The 20,000-nt window shown below is 40.3% G+C and overlaps 2 protein-coding genes and 2 non-coding genes across 6 annotated transcripts in view; 3 read left to right on the top strand and 1 right to left on the bottom strand.

Moving 5' to 3' along the window:
* LOC138051350 (tetratricopeptide repeat protein 28-like) overlaps nt 1-18,784 on the top strand; it is a 152,733-nt gene extending 133,949 nt beyond the window's left edge. The window contains exons 5-6 of the mRNA XM_068897546.1: nt 11,802-15,070; nt 15,552-18,784. Of these exons, the coding sequence (XP_068753647.1) occupies nt 11,802-15,070; nt 15,552-15,583 (3,301 nt within the window). The 3' untranslated portion in view covers nt 15,584-18,784. The remainder of the gene's footprint in view (nt 1-11,801; nt 15,071-15,551) is intronic.
* LOC138051363 (uncharacterized) overlaps nt 1-20,000 on the bottom strand; it is a 208,021-nt gene that overhangs the window by 148,529 nt on the left and 39,492 nt on the right. The window lies entirely within an intron of this gene.
* Nucleotides 3,233-3,305, top strand: Trnat-agu (transfer RNA threonine (anticodon AGU)). The gene has a single exon. It is a non-coding gene; the product is annotated as a tRNA-Thr (tRNA).
* On the top strand, nt 3,584-3,656 carry Trnat-agu (transfer RNA threonine (anticodon AGU)). The gene has a single exon. It is a non-coding gene; the product is annotated as a tRNA-Thr (tRNA).

The following is a 20,000-nucleotide window of genomic DNA, read 5'->3' as shown; positions in this document are numbered from 1 at the left end:
GATTTCTGATTTTCTAGGGTTAATTAGCCGGCATGTGGATGCGTTATTAAAATTGGGCTTATGGTCTTTTAGCATGAAGAAAGCATCCCGTTTTGCCATGGTTTCAACCCTGTCTGATAGACCGAGTTCTTCGGCAATTGCTTTGGCGTCCTTGTTGATCCTCGCCTCCTGCCCTTTATTCGCTTTTTTGTATGATTTCTGTATGCTCTTGTCGACGAGGTCTTTGTAGTCGCAAGGTTTCATCCTGTAAAAGTTATTGGTTTTGTCCGCTTTTACTACGAGGTGGTTATCTTCTTTGACGCTTTTCATATCTTTCCTTAGTTCTCTTTGGAAGTCGTTTACCTGGTCGCTGAATTCAATGTCCCTGATCAAGCCGGTCATTCTGTTTTCGAAGACTTTTAGTCCTTCGACAACGGATGGTGCACGTTTAGAGTTGAAGCCATATGTCTCTTTTTGTTCGATGTGTTCTTTTCGATGCAGGTAGTGGTAAGCTCTCCATCTCATGTTACGCATTAGCTTGTCGGTTTTTTCAACCAATGTCGTCAAATAGGTTTTTCGGTTCACGCAAGGGATGTTTTTTGTGGAATAATTGAACGATATCTTGTCCATTGTAGAAGACATCTCGGTAGAGTGCTCGACGACCGTAATAGCGGCGGAGGCAAACAAACACTGGATATGTCACCCGATTTTTCCTCAAGAGTGCTCGACAATATTCGAGCTTCGTCTAGTAAGAGAAAGTGAACTAGCTTTCGTTCATTTATTCGATCTACAGATCTGTTTCGTGGGAGTGTGTCCCACTCATCAGGACCTAGATGACAATGTTAATTCATGGGTTTTTATATAACATTCCCTTGAAATTACAATAATTACGTGTTTTTTAGTAAAAATGTGTTTGCATGCCTACAAGTGCTCGCAAGCTCTGTTCTTTTGTTGAGGGTGGCAAACTCTTGTTTACATATAATGTAGAACTTTTCTAGGGTGCACAATTTGCATCTTTTGGTTGCATTAGAGTATGCCTGTGCCCTATCAAGAATTTTCCATCTGATCGTGTAATCTACTCCAGGTTTCTTTAACTGCCACACGTGCTTGCTGAGCTCAGTTTGATTGCTGTATACTTAATTTCTAAATGATTGTTTGTGATTGGCAAATCTAGACTAAAAGTCTGTGTCGGTTAAACCCACGTAGCATTCACTCCCCTGCTCTGTTGTTACGGTGGCTTGGTATACGATGCCCTTTGTAAGACACTGGTTCTCTAGTGGGCAGTCCTCTTTCCTGCGGCAATTTCAGAGCCTGGCATCGCTTATGGCTTCGCCTGAGTTGGTTTGCTTCAGCAGGCGCTTGTTATGTGCGTCGATTGTACACTTGACGTTGGGCATACAGCTGTAGGATAGCTTGAGGGTGTTGCAGTTGAATATAGGTCTTAGGGCGTGTCCTACCTGCATCGAAAAGAACACATCGAACGAAAAGAGACATATGGCTTCAACTCTAAACGTGCACCATCCGTTGTCGAAGGACTAAAAGTCTTCGAAAACAGAATGACCGGCTTGATCAGGGACATTGAATTCAGCGACCAGGTAAACGACTTCCAAAGAGAACTAAGGAAAGATATGAAAAGCGTCAAAGAAGATAACCACCTCGTAGTAAAAGCGGACAAAACCAATAACTTTTACAGGATGAAACCTTGCGACTACAAAGACCTCGTCGACAAGAGCATACAGAAATCATACAAAAAAGCGAATAAAGGGCAGGAGGCGAGGATCAACAAGGACGCCAAAGCAATTGCCGAAGAACTCGGTCTATCAGACAGGGTTGAAACCATGGCAAAACGGGATGCTTTCTTCATGCTAAAAGACCATAAGCCCAATTTTAATAACGCATCCACATGCCGGCTAATTAACCCTAGAAAATCAGAAATCGGACGTATTAGCAAGGAAATACTCCAAAAGATCATGAAAGGTGTTGCCACATCCACCAACGTCAACCTCTGGCAGAACACTCAGTCAGTACTGGAATGGTTCAACGCAATAGAAAACAAGCCGAATGCAGCGTTCATATGTTTTGACATCGTAGATTTTTACCCATCGATTACGGAGAAACTATTGTCTGAGGCAATTGATTTTGCATCGGAATATGTAAACATCTCACCATCGGAGAAACAGATTATTATGCATGCATAACAAACACTGCTATTCAATCCAGACGCCCAATCATGGGTAAAGAAAGGTGCAAGCGACGGTTTATTCGACGTAACAATGGGGTCCTATGATGGCGCTGAGTCGTGCGAATTGGTCGTGGTATACATGCTTAACCTACTGAAAAGAATTTGCGGTGACACAATAGGACTATACAGAGACGACAGGCTCGCAATATCCCAAGGGTCCCCACGCACCAACTAGCGCAATAATAAGCAAATATGCAAGCTATTCGCAGACAAAAAACTGAAAATAACCATTGAAGCGAAAAAAAAGGTGGTAAATTACTTAGACGTGACCCTGGACCTAAACACCGGAAAACACTATCCTTTTATGAAGCCCGGAAACGTACCATCTTATGTACACCTGAAAAGCAATCACCCACCGAACATCATCAAACGAATCCCAGAGAATATAAACCAAAGGCTGTCGACGAAGAAGTATTCAACAAAGCAGCACCGACGTACCAGGCAGCACTAGACAAGAGCGGATACACATACAAATTGAGGTTCACCCCAAAAAACAGAACGAGAAAAATTCACAGGCCAAGAAAAAGAAATATCACATGGTACAACCCACCCTTCGATATGACAGTGAAAACTAACCTGGGAAAGAAGTTCTTGGGCATTGTCTGCGAATATTTCCCCAGAGGACACGCCGTAAGACCTATATTCAACCGCAACACCCTCAAGCTATCCTACAGCTCTAAAACAAAGAAAATTAAGATTAACTAGCTTTTTTTTAGATGTCCCAGTGCGCAATTTGCGTCCCAGTATGGCGGATTTGTACCATGTGATCACTATACTGCAAAGGGCCCATTTCTCCTCAACTTGGACTGTGAATCCATTTGCGATCCTTCTGGGGGTGATACGTTGTTGGCTCAAGGGATCTACTTAACTGACTCTTTACATTACTTACCCTTGTCCGCCTGTGAATCACATGTTGATCCAACGTTATCACATAGAAAAGCTGGCCCATTAGGGAGTCCCACGTGAATGCCGCACATTAAGTGATCAATCAGCCATGTTGCCAGCATGGTTGTCCTGATAGTGTAGTGGTCATCACACCCGACTAGTGATCAGGGGGACGTGGGTTCAAATCCCGCTCAGGGCAATTACAGTTTTCCCCAGAAGTTGTCCAGTGTTGAGTTTCCCATAACTTTCTCTCAATTTCTCCTCAACTTGGACTGTGAATCCATTTGCGATCCTTCTGGGGGTGATGCGTTGTTGGCTCAAGGGATCTACTTAACTGACTCTTTACATTACTTACCCTTGTCCGCCTGTGAATCACATGTTGATCCAACGTTATCACATAGAAAAGCTGGCCCATTAGGGAGTCCCACGTGAATGCCTCACATTAAGTGATCAATCAGCCATGTTGCCAGCATAGTTGTCCTGATAGTGTAGTGGTCATCACACCCGACTAGTGATCAGGGGGACGTGGGTTCAAATCCCGCTCAGGGCAATTACAGTTTTCCCCAGAAGTTGTCCAGTGTTGAGTTTCCCATAACTTTCTCTCAATTTCTCCTCAACTTGGACTGTGAATCCATTTGCGATCCTTCTGGGGGTGATGCGTTGTTGGCTCAAGGGATCTACTTAACTGACTCTATATATATATATATATATATATATATAACTTCAGGTGAGTTCCACACTGATAAATCCAGAATAGTGCTCAACAATAATGGAGCGGTAATAACAATGTTTTTCTACTCAATATAGTTTCATATGGACTTTAATACAGGTCTGTTTCGTAGACCAACAAGGAGTTGGGCCACTCATCAGTTAAATTCCATGTACACTGTAGCATCGCTGGGGTTTATATACATCAGTAGCGTGATCGTTACAAGATTCAAACTTGAAAAACAATAGTAAAAAAGCATTTGTAAATTTATGATTGGTTGTTGAGGATGCGATTGAACCTAAGGATAAAATTTCGCTTGTGCCTGCAAGTCGATACGAGTTCATTACGTTTGTTGAGCGTCGCCATGTCCGGTTTATATACAATATAGAATTTCTCGGTACTACATAGATTACATCGTTTAGTAAGGTTGCTATAAGATTTGGCCTTGGCTAGAATTTTCCAGGAGATTGCGAAGTCTTTCTTTTGATCTTTTAGCTGCCATAGAACTGAGCAAACATCTATGGCAGCTAAAAGATCAAAAGAAAGACTTCGCAATCTCCTGGAAAATTCTAGCCAAGGCCAAATCTTATAGCAACCTTACTAAACGATGTAATCTATGTAGTACCGAGAAATTCTATATTGTATATAAACCGGACATGGCGACGCTCAACAAACGTAATGAACTCGTATCGACTTGCAGGCACAAGCGAAATTTTATCCTTAGGTTCAATCGCATCCTCAACAACCAATCATAAATTTACAAATGCTTTTTACTACTGTTTTTCAAGTTTGAATCTTGTAACGATCACGCTACTGATGTATATAAACCCCAGCGATGCTACAGTGTACATGGAATTTAACTGATGAGTGGCCCAACTCCTTGTTGGTCTACGAAACAGACCTGTATTAAAGTCCATATGAAACTATATTGAGTAGAAAAACATTGTTATATATATATATCTATATATACAGTACTGTTTCGGCCTTCTGGGCCTCATCAGTGCAGTGCTGATGTCTGGGATGGAGGTTAAGCTTATAAAGCCACCCCAAATGTCCCACACATGTGGTACATCTAAGCCATGCCAGAGTGCTCTAACTAGCGAGCTAGTGAGCATATTATATATATATATATGTACATAGAAGCAATTCAATTTAAACTCGCATTGTACCTGAAGAAGGCTGGTTTGGCCACCCAAAATATAGTACACCACTAAAGTCAAATCAAATCTACGTTGTATTGGCTCTTGCTTAAAATATTTAGTTTCAAAACAAAACCGTTGTCGGAGGGTGCTCAGTTGGCTTTTGTTTGCCTAGCCTATGGCCGCTGACAAGGCGGTTGTCGTTTTCCCATTTAACCTCTGGGAGCACGGTTGAGCTCCCGAGGGATCTCTGAGCACCCTCCTGTAACCAGTTGGGCCCAGAGTTTGGGGTTACCCGAGGGGTACTTTCGACTGGCTCGATTTCTCCCTATACCCTGTAACTTAACATCCGCACGAGTTATCAAGCAGTGTTCAGAGATTGGTCAACTCTCACCCACCTAGACTCCACCGGAATCATGAGCTATTTTGCATAAGGTATAATTTTCTGATATATTAATGTTAGAATTCGGTTGATTAAGCTTGTGGGAAGGTACTTAAAGAACAAACGCAAGCAGACTAATTGATAACACTTTGAAACGTATCGTTCGAATTTGCCTCGTTTTTAAGACGAAATACATGCAGAATCGTGAAGTGTAAGTGTCCGGGAAATAGGGAAATTATAATACCTGACGTGTTTACAGTGGCCTGACGTGTTTACAGTTCACTGGTCAGTCGTGGTATGATTTTTAATAAATTTCTTAAAAGCAAGGTGACAAGACATAAATGATTTGCATGAAAATTAATGCAGCCAGCTTGGCGACTTTTCAACTTGTCTTCAGTCGATACCTTTTCTTTTCGGCCCCATTACACAGATTTTTTAGCCAAAGACCGAAAATTGCATGGAAGACTTTTCATCGTGTCTCTTCATGCTAAAATCCCAGGGTTAATTTCAGCTTGGGTTATAATTAATATGCAGTTGGTTTGTTTCCAAGTAATAATCTCAGGTTGAAATAATTTCATAATTTCAGTGGTTTAACCAATTATAAGAATACTGTGTGTTTGTTTATTTATTATATCATTATTTTGTTTGTTTAGTATAACCCAGGAGTTGAAATTATCTTTATTATTTAAAATACACCGGTATATTCATCCCAAACAAAGGGGCTTCTTAATATTACCCTGGCAATGACAATACTGCACGTAACTCTGGGACGAAAGTCAGTAGAGAAATGGGGTACTTTTTTTGCAGACTACGCGTAAGTGATTTTTGTTATGAAAGTTAAAAGTTTTCCTACAAGATTCGATAATGCATGGATAACCATATTAAATCATCAAATTTTGCAGAATCATTTCTTGTCGTCGAGGACCTCGCATCGATTAGCATCCATTTTGGTAAGTTGCTCACTGTTACTCATTTCTTAATAACACGAACAAGTAATTTATGTGTGATAAACCAGTTCTGATGACTTTTGCGTTACTTTTTGTTAGCGACTATGTCAGAATTTCGTATATATTTATTTTCTAAAGTGATCACCGTCACTCATGATCAGTTGCGAATGAGGCACCCAAATGATCCACCAGTATTTTTTTCTCAGCTGGATTCATTATTCCTGCTCAAAAGGTTTTAAGGAGGAACATCGCGGGGTATTTAGTAATATCTGCTTGCTGCTTGTACTGAGCTATTTGTCTGTCGTTTGATTGAACTATACTACCCTCTATTCTTACACATCAAGAAAGTAAGTGATGTATTTTGATATATTTTTGTTTACAGTCACTTGGTCTCGATCCAAGGTGTTTTAGTATGCGTAAAAGATATGTTAGAAAGTTATTTCCCACTAGATAATGTTTTACCAAAAGACTTGGCGGTGGATAACCACATGAAATTAAAATGTTTAGCATTACGAAAAATCGGGTGAGACAAGAAGGAAACGCTTGCAGACAAACCCCTGCATTTTCAAAAACCGCCAACTTGACCTATCATGCATGTCATCGGCTGTCATAAATTGACCAAGAAAATATTTGGTCTTCCATAGTGGAAATTGAACTTTGGGCAAGAAAAAGTTAAAAAATTTGACAAGGAAAATAACAGGCATAACAGGCAATTCTACAGACCTGTAAATGAGCACCTTTTCTGGGATAAAAATTAGCATATTTTCAAGCATCTTAGTTTTTCCACAAATTGTCAGGATAATTGTCTCTTGCTTGAAAATTGTTGAAAATGCTACCTCTTTCTATCAGCTCAAAATCAAGGAGAGCTTTCATATTGAGCGGTTGAGACCCAAACTCAACAAACAAGTTGATAATGTCGGTTTAGCTTTACTCTTTTAAAATTTTACCATTATGCAGTAACAGTATGTTTCTATAATATCGTTGGTTAGTTTGAATTTTACCTACTTGTAAGGAACATTTAACCTACAAAGAATCATTGTATTGATAGTGATATATAAACTAAAGGTCCTGTACGAAACAGATTTGTATGGAAACCAGAGGCAAAAGTATGATCGTATCCTAATTATTCATTCATTCATTTATATATATATATATATATATATATAAAGTGTGAAACTTGATTTTCGTAAAACAGTGCTCAATACATAGAAGTAGAGCAAAATATATACGGAAGAAAAAACACATAAACTACAAGTTCATCCCTACAAGCCTGTTTCGTGGTCGCCCACTCATCAGGGGATAAATCCTGATAAATCCCCTGATGAGTGGGCGACCACGAAACAGGCTTGTAGGGATGAACTTGTAGTTTATGTGTTTTTTCTTCCGTATATATATATATATATATATATATATATATATATATATACAGTTACAGTTACAGGTAAGATAGACTACATTCCGTGGTCGACAAATTTGTTTTGTAGGACCATGTCCCACTCTTCAGCATCGTACAATGGTTACTATCTCTACAGGATTACTGTTTTTACATGATGATTTTTTATCCTGCTACCCATGCGCGTACTTGTAAATTACGATTTTTAATTACAATTTCTTTAAGAGGAATTTGTTTGCATGCCGACAGCCGCTTGCTAATTCTGATCGTTTGTTGAGCGTGGCGAGCTCTGGGTGACAAATTATAAGTTACATTTTTTGGTGCTGTTAGAATATGCACGCGCCCTTCCCAGAATCTTCCACGCAATGCTGTAATCTACTTTAGCATGTTTTAACCGCCACACATATTTGCTTAACTCTGTCTGGTTGCTGTGCACCACATTTCTGAAGGACTGGTTATGGTTGGCAAATCTAGCCTTGAAGTCGGTAGCAGTCAGCCCTACGTAACTCTCGTTTCCCTCGCTGGAGGTCACTGTTGCCTGATATACTATACCCTTTGTTAAGCATTGGTTGTCAAGGAGGCATTGGTCTTTTTTCCTGCAATTACATGATCTTTCCACATTGGCTATCTCGGGTTCTAACGTTCGTAGCACGCGCTTATTGTGATTGTCGATTATGCTTTTGACATTGGGCATGCAACTATATGATAGCTTTAACGTGTTACGGTTAAAAATTGGTCTAAGGGCGTGGCCCTTGGGGAAACATTCGTCTACGCTTCGTAAGAACTGTTTTCCTAGGTTGGTCTTGACCTGTGCATCATAAGGCGGGTTAAACCAGGTGATGTTTCTTTTCCTTGCTCTGACAGTCCTTCCTCTGCTCGGTCTTGGTTGGAATTTCAATGTATATTGGTACCCAGTAACTGTACCTGTATGCACAGCTCTAGCTTCACTAGCTATTGAGCACTCTGCGAGCGCTTATTGGCAACTCACATTTAGTATTCAGCATATATATATATATATATGTATATTATATACATGGATTATCTTGTAAAATAATTAATGTTACACTCACTATGGCTGATGATGATGTTTGAAACATCAAAACATGTTCCTTAATCTCAAAAGTGTGGTTGTATTTTTAAAAATATCAGTAACACTTGTGCTATCCAGACCATTTGGAAAATAGCAATGATATTGACCAATGTTAGAAAACAGATACTCTACCCGAAGGCCTCGAAGTCCAGTTATGGAAATGTTCTTGTAAGGATCTTCCCCCAATTATAAGATTTTAATGTTTGTTAAGGCAAATTGCATGTGGCAGCTATTACCGCTATAAAGAGGTTCCAAATGTTGAAAACAAGTACTTCTTATGAAATGTCAGCGTAACTGAAATCTGAAAGACTATTGTTGTCTAACTACTACGTTTTCAAGCACGATTTTCTGTTCAGTGGTTTAACACTTTGTTCTTGGTGCTTGTGTACGTATTCAAGAAAGTGATATAAAAATTTAAGGAACAGATACAAACAGTGTCGCACTTGCTTTTGCAATAAAACTCCACGTGTCGTAACAACACGCAGGTCAGGCGACCTGCCATCAAGTGTTAGGCACCTTATCTGCTGCAGAACTGCTAATACAGTACAATATTTGTGTATTTCCATCATTCGCAGATCTCTCTGACTTACTGGTGGGGTCAGACAATGCACTCACGAACATACAAATATACGTGTAGTTATATAAATATAAAGACATAAATATAGTGTAGTAACAATATAGTAAAATCGTATGCCCATAATTACGCACAATTAATATACGACGCATATTTAACTGACACGAACTCTGAGAACCGGTCTGTTTGGCCAAGTAACACATGGCATGATGGTCCTGACCTCAGCGAATACGAAGTTTGCGACGAGACGACCCTGCTAGAAATTAGTGGGAAAGCGGGCTTGCGTGCATAATTTCCGCGCATAATTTCCGTCTGGCCTCTAGAGACAGTAGCCCGGCACGCGTGAGGGCGTTCTCGTAGCTCAATTCAGGACCAAAGATGATTCGTAGGGCTCTCTTTTGCACTCTTTATACCACCATGCAGAGATACTGCAGTAAGTTTGCAAAAACTACAGATGCATACTTTAGGACAGAACTTAGTAGGGAGCAGTACACAGCCACCAAATCCCCATCTTGTACCCCACAAACTTTCAGTTTTCTAAGAGCATAGAGGCGACGGTTTTATTTCCCTATTATATAGTCACAATGAGTCGACCAACTGAGGTCCATAGAATATACACCCCAAGGAGCTTGAACGATTCCACCCACTCAATAACAGAACCTCATACCGCTATTGGTTGACTGTAGCAACTATTATAACGCAAAAAATCAACCCGCATCAGCTTGCAATTACTAAGGTTCAACTGCATGTTGTTACAATGAGTGAAGCTGTTAACATCATTTACAAGATGTTTCAGATGGCGAGTTGCGACGAATTACCTCCAAAATTGTTAGATCGTCTACGTACTTAATTCTAGGACCCCAGGAGCGCACCAGATCGTCTACCATGACGGCAAACAAAATGGGGCTCAGCTTAGTCCCCTGAGGAATTCCACCATTCAGGGATTTACAAGCTGATGACATGTTTGCAAGCTGGAAACGCTGAGATCTCCCTTGTAAAAACGCGTCTACCCACCTCACCAAGGAGGGGTGTAAGCCAAAACCTGAGAGCTTACGAAGCAAAATTCGGTGATCTATAAGGTCAAACCCTTTTTTGAAATCTGCAAAAAAGAAAAAAAAGCGCAGTTTCCCTTATCTAGCGCTTCTATGCAAGATGGAGTAAATACACTAACGCTGAGTGGTCGATCTACCGGAAAGAGCAAACTCTTTAAGGTCAGCGAGACTTGTCTAATGTCCTTTGCAACAGACCTCACAGGCTTCAGCTTTGGGAGAGGTCGCACATCCGCGCTCTTCAACAGGGGCGGGAGAAAGCCCTGCCGAAGTGATGCATTATACATGTCACTGATGGCCTGGCCAGGATCGTACAGGCTATTATATATATTCGAGCGTAATCAAGTCACTAAGATAAGATGGTGCTGATCCATGAATTGATTTAAATCTTAAACCTGATTCGACAGGCAATGGGAAGCCAATGAAGTTCGTAGAGAGCTAGTGTAGTGAATGGTTAGAACCCGAATGACAACGAACAACGTACTTGAAGACTCCATTGGTAGTACGGTGTCTAAGTGGCTACCCACATGTACGCATTAAACAACACTGAGAAATACGAAAACACAATAAGTTCAATGCCCTGACTACAGGATGCTAAAAAACCGGCACAGCAAGATTAATTGCACAGTGAAAGAATAACTATCTTAAGCCAATATTTCGAAAGAAAATTTCTTTCTTCATCAGGGTTTCCAGAGGAATGATTTCGGCTTATGGAGAAAGAGAGGGAAAGGCATAATTCGGACAGCCGGAATTTGCGCCTCTAAAATAAAAACGGCCAATTTTGTCCTGACGAGCAGCCTTTCCCAATGGAAACGTGCTAGCAACTCAAAGTCCCCAGATCAAAAAACATGGATTAACCAGGTATCCAGACCAAAATATTATGAAGAAAAACAGGCGATTGAATTTCCGATTCCGACATTGGATAGATTTAGACCTGAAATAAAAAATTATGAGTTTGAAGTCAATTGCACAAAAATGAATATTACACTCTTAATGACATCCCCTCCTGTCAGCTACATACTGGCAGCAAATTTCCTGCCAGGCAAGCATATCTTAGGAACTTTTAATTAGCTTTCAATAAGAAAGATGAAATGGGATGCCACCGTTTTCCTATAGGCTGTTTTTCCCTCATTACATAATACAATTTCTATTTTTAATGTTCCTCGATTATTATTGTATAAAACGCTCTTAGTCTGTTAAATGCCCAGGTATTTTACGGGCTACATTCCTGTTTATTCTGTAACAACTATCTCCATAAGCCGAAATCATTCCTTGGGAAACCCTGATAGAAAAAGGCATTTTCTTTCGAAATACTGGCTTAAGATAGTTATTCCTTCACTTTTCAATTAATCTTGCTGTGCCAGTTTAGCATCCTGTAGTCAGCGCATTAAACCTATTGCGTTTTCGTTCAGTTGTCTCCTAGGTGCATCCCAGATTTCTGAGAACTTTCTGGTTCTGATATCAAGAATGGTGGATAGAAAGTTGGACGTTTTGGAGCAGCACATGCAAGAGCTTATCAGTGCAAGAAAGGAGGGAGACAGACAAGGCGAGGGTTTGGCTTGTTTCAATCTTGGTAGATACTATCAGGGCACAGCTGACTTTCATCAGGCCATAACAAATTACACAGAAGCATTAGCCATTTTTAGGGAAATAGATTTCAGGGCCGGAGAAGGACCAGCCTATGGCAATCTCGGCATTGCTTATCAAAGTCTTTGTGACTTTAAGCAAGCCATAGTTTACCACTATCAGTATCTTAGTATTGCAAAACAACTGGGGGACAGAGCCGGAGAAGGAAGAATCTATGGCTATCTTGGCATCGCTTATGACAGTCTTGGTGATTTTAAGCAAGCCATAGCATACCATAATCAACATCTTAGTATTGCAAAAGAACTGGGGGACAAAGTCGAAGAAGCAGGAGCCTATAGCACTCTCGGCAACGCTTATCGAAGTCTTGGTGATTTTAAGCAAGCCATAGCGTACCACAATCAAGATCTTAGTATTGCGAAAGAACTGGGGGATAGGGCCGGAGAAGGAAGAGCCTATGGCAATCTCGGCAACGCTTATCAAAGTCTTGGTGATTTTAAGCAAGCCATAGTGTACCACAATCAAGCTCTTAGTATTGCAAAACAACTGGTGGACAGGGCCGGAGAAGGAGGAGCCTATGGCAATCTTGGCATCACTTATCTATGTCTCGGTGATTTTGAGCAAGCTATAGGGTACCACAATCAACATCTTAGTATTGCGAAAGAACTGGGGGATAGGGCCGGAGAAGGAAGAGCATATGGCAATCTTGGCAATGCTTATCTAAGTCTTAGTGATTTTAAGCAAGCCATAGCATACCACAATCAACGTCTTAGTATTGCGAAAGAACTGGGGGATAGGGCCGGAGAAGGAACAGCCTATGGCAATCTCGGCAATGCTTATCAAAGTCTTGGTGATTTTAAGCAAGCCATAGTGTACCACAATCAACATCTTAGTATTGCAAAAGAAGTGGGAGATAGGGCCGGAGAAGGAAGAGCCTATGGCAATCTCGGGAACGCTTATAAAAGTCTTGGTGATTTTAAGCAAGCCATAGCATACCACAATCAACATCTTAGTATTGCAAAAGAAATGGGGGATAGGGTCGGAGAAGGAAGAGCCTATGGCAATCTCGGCAACGCTTATGACAGTCTTGGTGATTTTAAGCAAGCCATAGCGTACCACAATCAACATCTTAGTATTGCAAAAGAACTGGGGGATAGGGCAGGAGAAGGAGCAGCCAATGGCAATCTCGGCAATGCTTATCAAAGTCTTGGTGAGTTTAAGCAAGCCATAGTGTACCACTATGAAGGTGTTGGTATTGCAAAAGAAGTGGGGGATAGGGCCGGAGAAGGAGCCGCCTATGGCAATCTCGGCAACGCTTATCAAAGTCTTGGTGATTTTAAGCAAGCCATAGCATACCACAATCAACATCTTAGTATTGCGAAAGAACTCGGGGATAGGGCCGGAGAAGGAGCAGCCTATGGCAATCTCGGCAACGCTTGTCAAAGTCTTAAAGATTTTAAGCAAGCCATAGCGTACCACAATCAACGTCGTAGTATTGCGAAAGAACTGGGGGATAGGGCCGGAGAAGGAAGAGCCTATTGCAATCTCGGCGCCACTTATCAAAGTCTTGGTGATTTTAAGCAAGCCATAGCGTACCACAATCAACATCTTAGTATTTGCAAGGAAACAGAGGACCCAATAGGGCTGGCAATCGCATGTTATCATATTGGTCTTGTCCATGAATTGTTTGACTCCTTTAGCAAAGCTCTTAATTACTATCGTCTAAGCATTCATTATTTTGATGAAACAAGGCGTCTTCTTCAGGCAGAGGATGCATGGAAAATTAGCTTTCGAGACAAAAATAAGGTTGCCTACACCGCTCTGTGGACAGCACTTTTGAAGAATGGAGAGGTTGATGAGGCTTTGTGTGCTGCTGAGCAAGGACGAGCACAGGCTTTGGCAGACATTTTGAAGATGCAATACGGCGTTGATGAGAAACCTACGATAAAGGTAACTATCCCTTTGGTTATGAAAGATCTACCTTCACAAACTGTTTTCACAGCACTTGAAGGGAACACGATCAGCTTCTGGTTGATAAGAGAAGATATCAAGATAAATTTTAGACAAAAGAAAATCGAAGATGGAAATGCCGACACTCTGATGAAAAGTACTTTTAAACAGATCAATGGAGAGACCGTTGTACGATGTGAGAATCGTTCACTTGACAGACAATGCAGCGACTTGTCGAGCAGTAGGGAAACTGTTACAGAAACCGTTCAGTCCTCGAGCTTCTCTGTGCACTCTTTGCAGCCCTTGTATGATGTCTTAGTCAGTCCCATCGCAGACTTGCTCCAAGGTGATGAATTAGTCTTTGTTCCTGATGGTGACTTTTGCCTGGCTCCTTTTTCTGCATTGAGTGACTCTGTCAGGATCCGTGCAATTCCCTCGCTGACCGCTTTAGAATTGATCGCTAGTGCACCTGATGACTTCCAAAGTAAGAGTGAGGCGCTGCTTGTGGGGGATCCGTGCTTGAAGGAAGTCACTTACGGCACTGGTGAACCCATGTATCAACAGCTGCCATGCGCGAAAAAAGAGGTGGATATGATTGGAAAACTTCTGCAGACCGTGCCTCTTACAGCAAAAAATGCAACCAAAGCTGAGGTGCTGAAAAGAATGAAGTCAGTTGCTTTAATCCACATTGCTGCACATGGGGATGACAGATCTGGAGAAATTGCTTTGGCCCCAAATCCCGAACGGACATCTAAGATCCCTGAAAAGGAAGATTACATGTTATTATTGAGCGATGTTCAAGCAGTTCGTCTTCAGGCAAGACTGGTTGTGCTGAGTTGCTGTCATAGTGGCCAGGGAGAGGTAAAATCTGAGGGTATTGTGGGAATAGCAAGGGCTTTCCTGTGTGCTGGTGCCCGGTCTGTTCTGGTGTCACTCTGGGCAATCAACGACAAGGCAACCTTGATGTTCATGGAGAGTTTCTACCAACACTTGGCAGATAGACAAAGTGCAAGTACAGCTCTTCACCATGCTATGAAATCTCTTCGGGAGACAAAGGATTATTTCGCCATAGAACACTGGGCACCATTTGTGCTAATTGGCGATGATGTCACCTTTGAATTTGGGCAACAAGAACATGAAAAGAATGGTAAGTACTATTTAAATATAACTTTCATAACTGAATCACTGTACTTTGTACATGTTTTGAATCAGCAAGTTGTTGAAAGGAGCAGGTACGTTCTTCACAGAGAAATTGTTTTAAAATCAGTTGTTAGTGTGGTTATTTTACTCAAACTGCTTTGGCTAATACCTGAATTAAATAATGTCTGCAGTTACCGAGTCAGCTACTTTGGCCATCCTGCAGATAGCTGGCTGTTTGCGCCGTGTTATGATAGACTGACAGTGAAACTAATCGGGGATAGCCAGTGACGTACGTCAAGTGAAGTTAGCTATGGAGGTCTTACAGTCTACCTGTCAAAGTAACACCGAATAGGAATTGTTGGCATAGACTAAGCACAAACATTTCATGAATTAAGTTAATTGTCATATTATTTACTTGCCAATCAGAACGAAATTCCTTATCGCCTTTTAACCCACTATTTGTTGCTTTCTTTACTTTTTTTTTTCAGAAACGATGTTTAAAACGTGCCTTGTTTTATAAGCATCTGTACCAGGATTAGTTAATCACTTCATAGAAATCAGGGACTTGGAAAAACAGTTTGCTTCCATGACTGAGGATCTAGCTGTCGTGTTATTTTGGCCCTTGAAAATACTTGAAAATAACTCCAAGCTTTTACGGTATGTTTTTCGGGTAAAAAAGTATACTCTTTAGTTTGCTATACCAACTTTCCATTTACAATATAATTAAGTGACAAATGTATGTTTTGTCTTTCGGTCAACTGTACAGTTTTCCTGCTGGAAGAGGTCTCTTTTCTTTTGCGTTCGCTGGGGCTGACGAGTACGGGAGAGAGACCTTTGCCATGGGTCGAAATTCACTGTGTTGAGCTTGCACGGGCGTTACTCAGAATCCTCACGTGATACTTCATGTCGTGTGGGCTCACTTAACAACAGTGGAATTACTGTAAAGTAATGCGTGGGACACAGTGGGCTCAAGTCACAGTCGGCAAACATTTCATGGAGCGTGTGGTTTGAAGAGTGCTGACCCATGGCACAGGTCTCTTTCCTGTATTCGTCAGCCCAGCGAACACAAAAGAAAAGAGACCTCTGGTAGCAGGGAATTGTACAGTTTAAATGGTCGAAACAAAGTTATGAACACAGCAAAATGGAGTTGTCAATATCTTTCCTGATGGGCTTGTTGGAGGTGTTTTTGAACAAGTCTTCTTCAGTGTCAGTTAAAAACTGATAATATTATTATTATTAGTTTCAGCTCTAACCAAATGAAAGTTGGATTTTGATTTCTGTTCTGATGCAGATGGTCTCAGATAAACGATCAATCTCCAAAACGGCCATATATCAGTTGTAAAGGGCATTTACTCATTCCAAATGTGGTCTCATTTACCTTCAGTTCTTAGATGATACAATTGGAATACCCAGGCCGTATTCTACAGTACACCAATTTTTTGTTGCTTGATTCAATGATCTGGAGATATAACAAATATCTTGCTAACCTTGTTTTCTCAGGCAGTGCTGTAAGTTACGTTGCCTGTTTTTTAAGTTCAGTCTGTTTACGTCTCGAAGTGGAGACTTCGAACTAGGGAAAATGGTGGCCGTAGGCAACAGTTCCGCCAACCAACTCGAACAGTAAAAGGTGTACACTGGTCAAATTGGAAGAGATTACAATTGATGCGGCCATTCTGTAGTGGAAGAAGGGCAGTCACTTTCAGTACAACCCCGTGAATTCTGTGATTAGAGGCAGTAAAAAAGACTAAAACGGTGTAGAAAATTTTAAAAAGCCATGATGTGACAATTGTCAGCTGAAACTAGTGTGATACCTGAGTTCGAACGAGTCTGTTATACAAATGTGAAATGTATAAAGTAAGACAATAGATGTATAGATCAGTAGTCTCTAAGAATTGCAGACGTTACAGCAATTATCGTTGTTTAAAAATGACGTTAGGTCTATTTCCCTAAAGGTCTTTTTAAAAGATTCAATGGCCAAGGAGTCCTTCAATTTATTACCTAGTTTTGACCATAGGTGAGGTCCTAGGTATCTTAGAGAATGCTTTTCATCGTTAACAAGAGGTTACAGGTAGCCTACACTCTGTTCGAAGGATTTTTAGCCAACTTCCTTTAAGTTCACAGTATTTCGGTTGGTTTGTTTTGACGTTGCAATATCTTGGTAAATAACCAGTTTCAATTCTGTAGTCCGAAGTCCACAGTCCCCATTCCGTGAACCAATAACAGGGTTGAGTGCGATCATGGATATTTGTTTACATTTAAAACTGTTGTTAACAGCATTGATTCCAATCAAAACCAGAAAACAGATGCTTTTCTTAAAGTGGTACTACGACCAAAAAAAACAATTCTATTTTTTCTTTGGATTTCAAAACTATGTTAACTAAACACTAACTAACCCAAGTTTTAAGTTCTGATTTTAAAAAGACACCTGTTTATTTTAACTGGAATTTTCTTATTTATTGGTCCGCCATTACTAACTTTAAAATTTTGAGAGAGCTGGGTCGAGGAGAAAATACGTCAAAGACTCACTAGTTTAAGAATGCAATGCGTGTGTACGCGACCGAATTAATATGCAGCACGGGAGTTTCGGGCTTTCAGACCTCTAAACCCGTGTTTTGCATATATAAGAAATTGAGTTTACACGCTGAAATTTTAAGCTAGTGAGTGAATGACGTCATTTTCTCTAGATCCAACCCTCTGAGGTCCAATCGGCCAGTTTTGAACGTGAGTAATGGCGGACCGTGAAATCCAAACTTACACTCAAAATAAACAGCCTTTGGATAAAACTCAAAGCTCAGAATTTTGCCACTTTGGTGTTCAGCGAAGACACTTTCAAAATCTGAAGAAAAAAAGGAAATAATTTTTTGATCATAGTACCACTTTAACAATACTAGGAAAATTATAAAATTACAGTATCTGTTACAGAGTCATACAATAACCAGATATTGCATTGCGTGCAACGAAAACACAAAAACTCGTTTTCGGTCACGCACACAGTTCTTTAGTACACATTTCCCTGTTAAGGTGTCACGTAGTCTTCTGTGGTTTAGTGGTCATTGCAATTGCCTCTGAAGGAAGAGATACAGAGTTTGATTCAATCCCACTTGAATTGCCTGCTGCAAGACAAAGAAATCTTATGCATGGGCAGCCAGAGCGCGACCTGAAAAAAATAATAATAAAAAAAGTGAAAAGTCCAAAAATGGAGTTGAAAACTATTATTAACCCTTATCATTATATAAACACCAATGAAATACCATGTGAGCTTTTGCGCGAAAACATGATATCTTCACACATGAAGATAACATGCTATTTTCATAGGTAAAAAGATCACTGTTGCTATGGTTACATATGAAAATCACGCCTTTTGATGCCTTTCGTGAAATGACTTGGTGTTTCACTGGTGTTTATATGATAAATAAAATAAAATTTTAAAAGAAATTGTAACATCAGGGAAAAACTCCATTCATACCCATCCTATCTCAACAACCAGTCTTTTTCAACTTAGAATATGAAATACGAATGGCTGCTAAGGTGTTTTTTTTTACATTAAATAGTTTGTTAAGAAAACCTTAATTAAGCTGCAGCTGCACAATTTCTGCCTCTGTAAAGGTGAAAATATGTAACTCTAAAAAGAAAGAGACTCAACCTCAATTAACTTATTCATTCCTCATATAATCTTGAAAGATTTATTCAAAAAGAAGTAAGAGATCCTAACAGCTTTCAATTTTGCAGTGATCTTCTCCTGCCCCTGTGAAAAGGCGTCTCTCCTCCTTCTTTCAGTCGTCTTGGTCCATTGTAGCTGCCATCATCAGAGTAATAATTCTGCATTGTGTGGAATCTTTTGAAGCAGGGTTCTGGGCACATTATAACTCCACAAATAGCACAGATGTAGGAGGTCTTCTCATCTTGAATGTGCACCTTACATGTGGATCTGGTGTCATGAGTGATGGGGTAATGGAAATCCCTGATGTCAGGGATGGCTACTGGAATCTGACAAAAAAAAAAAAAATCCAGTGTCTCTCCTGAAGGATGTCACGCAAGTCACATTTCCTTTTTGTCTGTACAAACTCTTCCCCCGTTTAAGCTGTTTGACTTTCTTTTCTAGCACACCACAGATTTCTTTTGGTAGGCCCGATCTGTTGGACCTCACTGTCCCACATGCTAGAGTTATTCTTTCCTCAAGTACCTCAAATAATGTTACTGACATATTGTTATTAATGTCCATGAAGATGTAATTAACAATTATTCCATGAGCGCGCGTTGGATATGAGATGGTAAATAGCCAACGAGGCGCGTAGCGCCGAGTTGGCTATAACCAGTCTCATATCCAACAAGCGCGAATGGAATAATTGTTTTATTAAATTCCTTAAACTCCAAAAATTTGGAAGTACGCAATACGAGCGGAAAAAGCGAGCAAATCCGAGCGAAATCGAAAAAACTTGATGAGAACTGATGCGATGTTGTGTAATACCTTGTTGTCAGACAGACGCAGGCTCATCACAAAAACATTTCTTGTCTTTTCGCGTACTTCTAAACGTCGGAATTGATCCAAACTTTCCACAAAAAAGTCTTTTTTCTCCTTTTTGGCTTTATTCAAAGAGTAATTTCGCATTCCGGCGAAAACATTTTTAGTTTAGCAACGCTTAACGCAATCATTTACCATATAAGGTCAAACCAAGGTATATGAGCTGATAACCGAGATTGAGTGAACCAATCAGAGCACGCGAAATGCATTATCCGAGGTTGAGAATTTAATAATATCACTTATCCAAGAATGGTTCAATTAATAATGGTAATTGAACTGAGTGGAGTGCAATTTTGAAATCACACGTATGATTTCAGACCAAAATTGGACGACACGAAGTTCAATTACCACTTTATTACATCCATTTAGAAATCATGCAATCATTATTTATAGGTAAAATACAGGATTATAGTCA

The sequence above is a fragment of the Montipora capricornis genome, chromosome 6, assembly GCF_036669925.1.
Source record: "Montipora capricornis isolate CH-2021 chromosome 6, ASM3666992v2, whole genome shotgun sequence".
NCBI classification, from domain to species: Eukaryota; Metazoa; Cnidaria; class Anthozoa; order Scleractinia; family Acroporidae; genus Montipora; species Montipora capricornis.
Note: the sequence above shows the minus strand (reverse complement) of the source record. Positions and strands in the feature narration are given on the sequence as shown.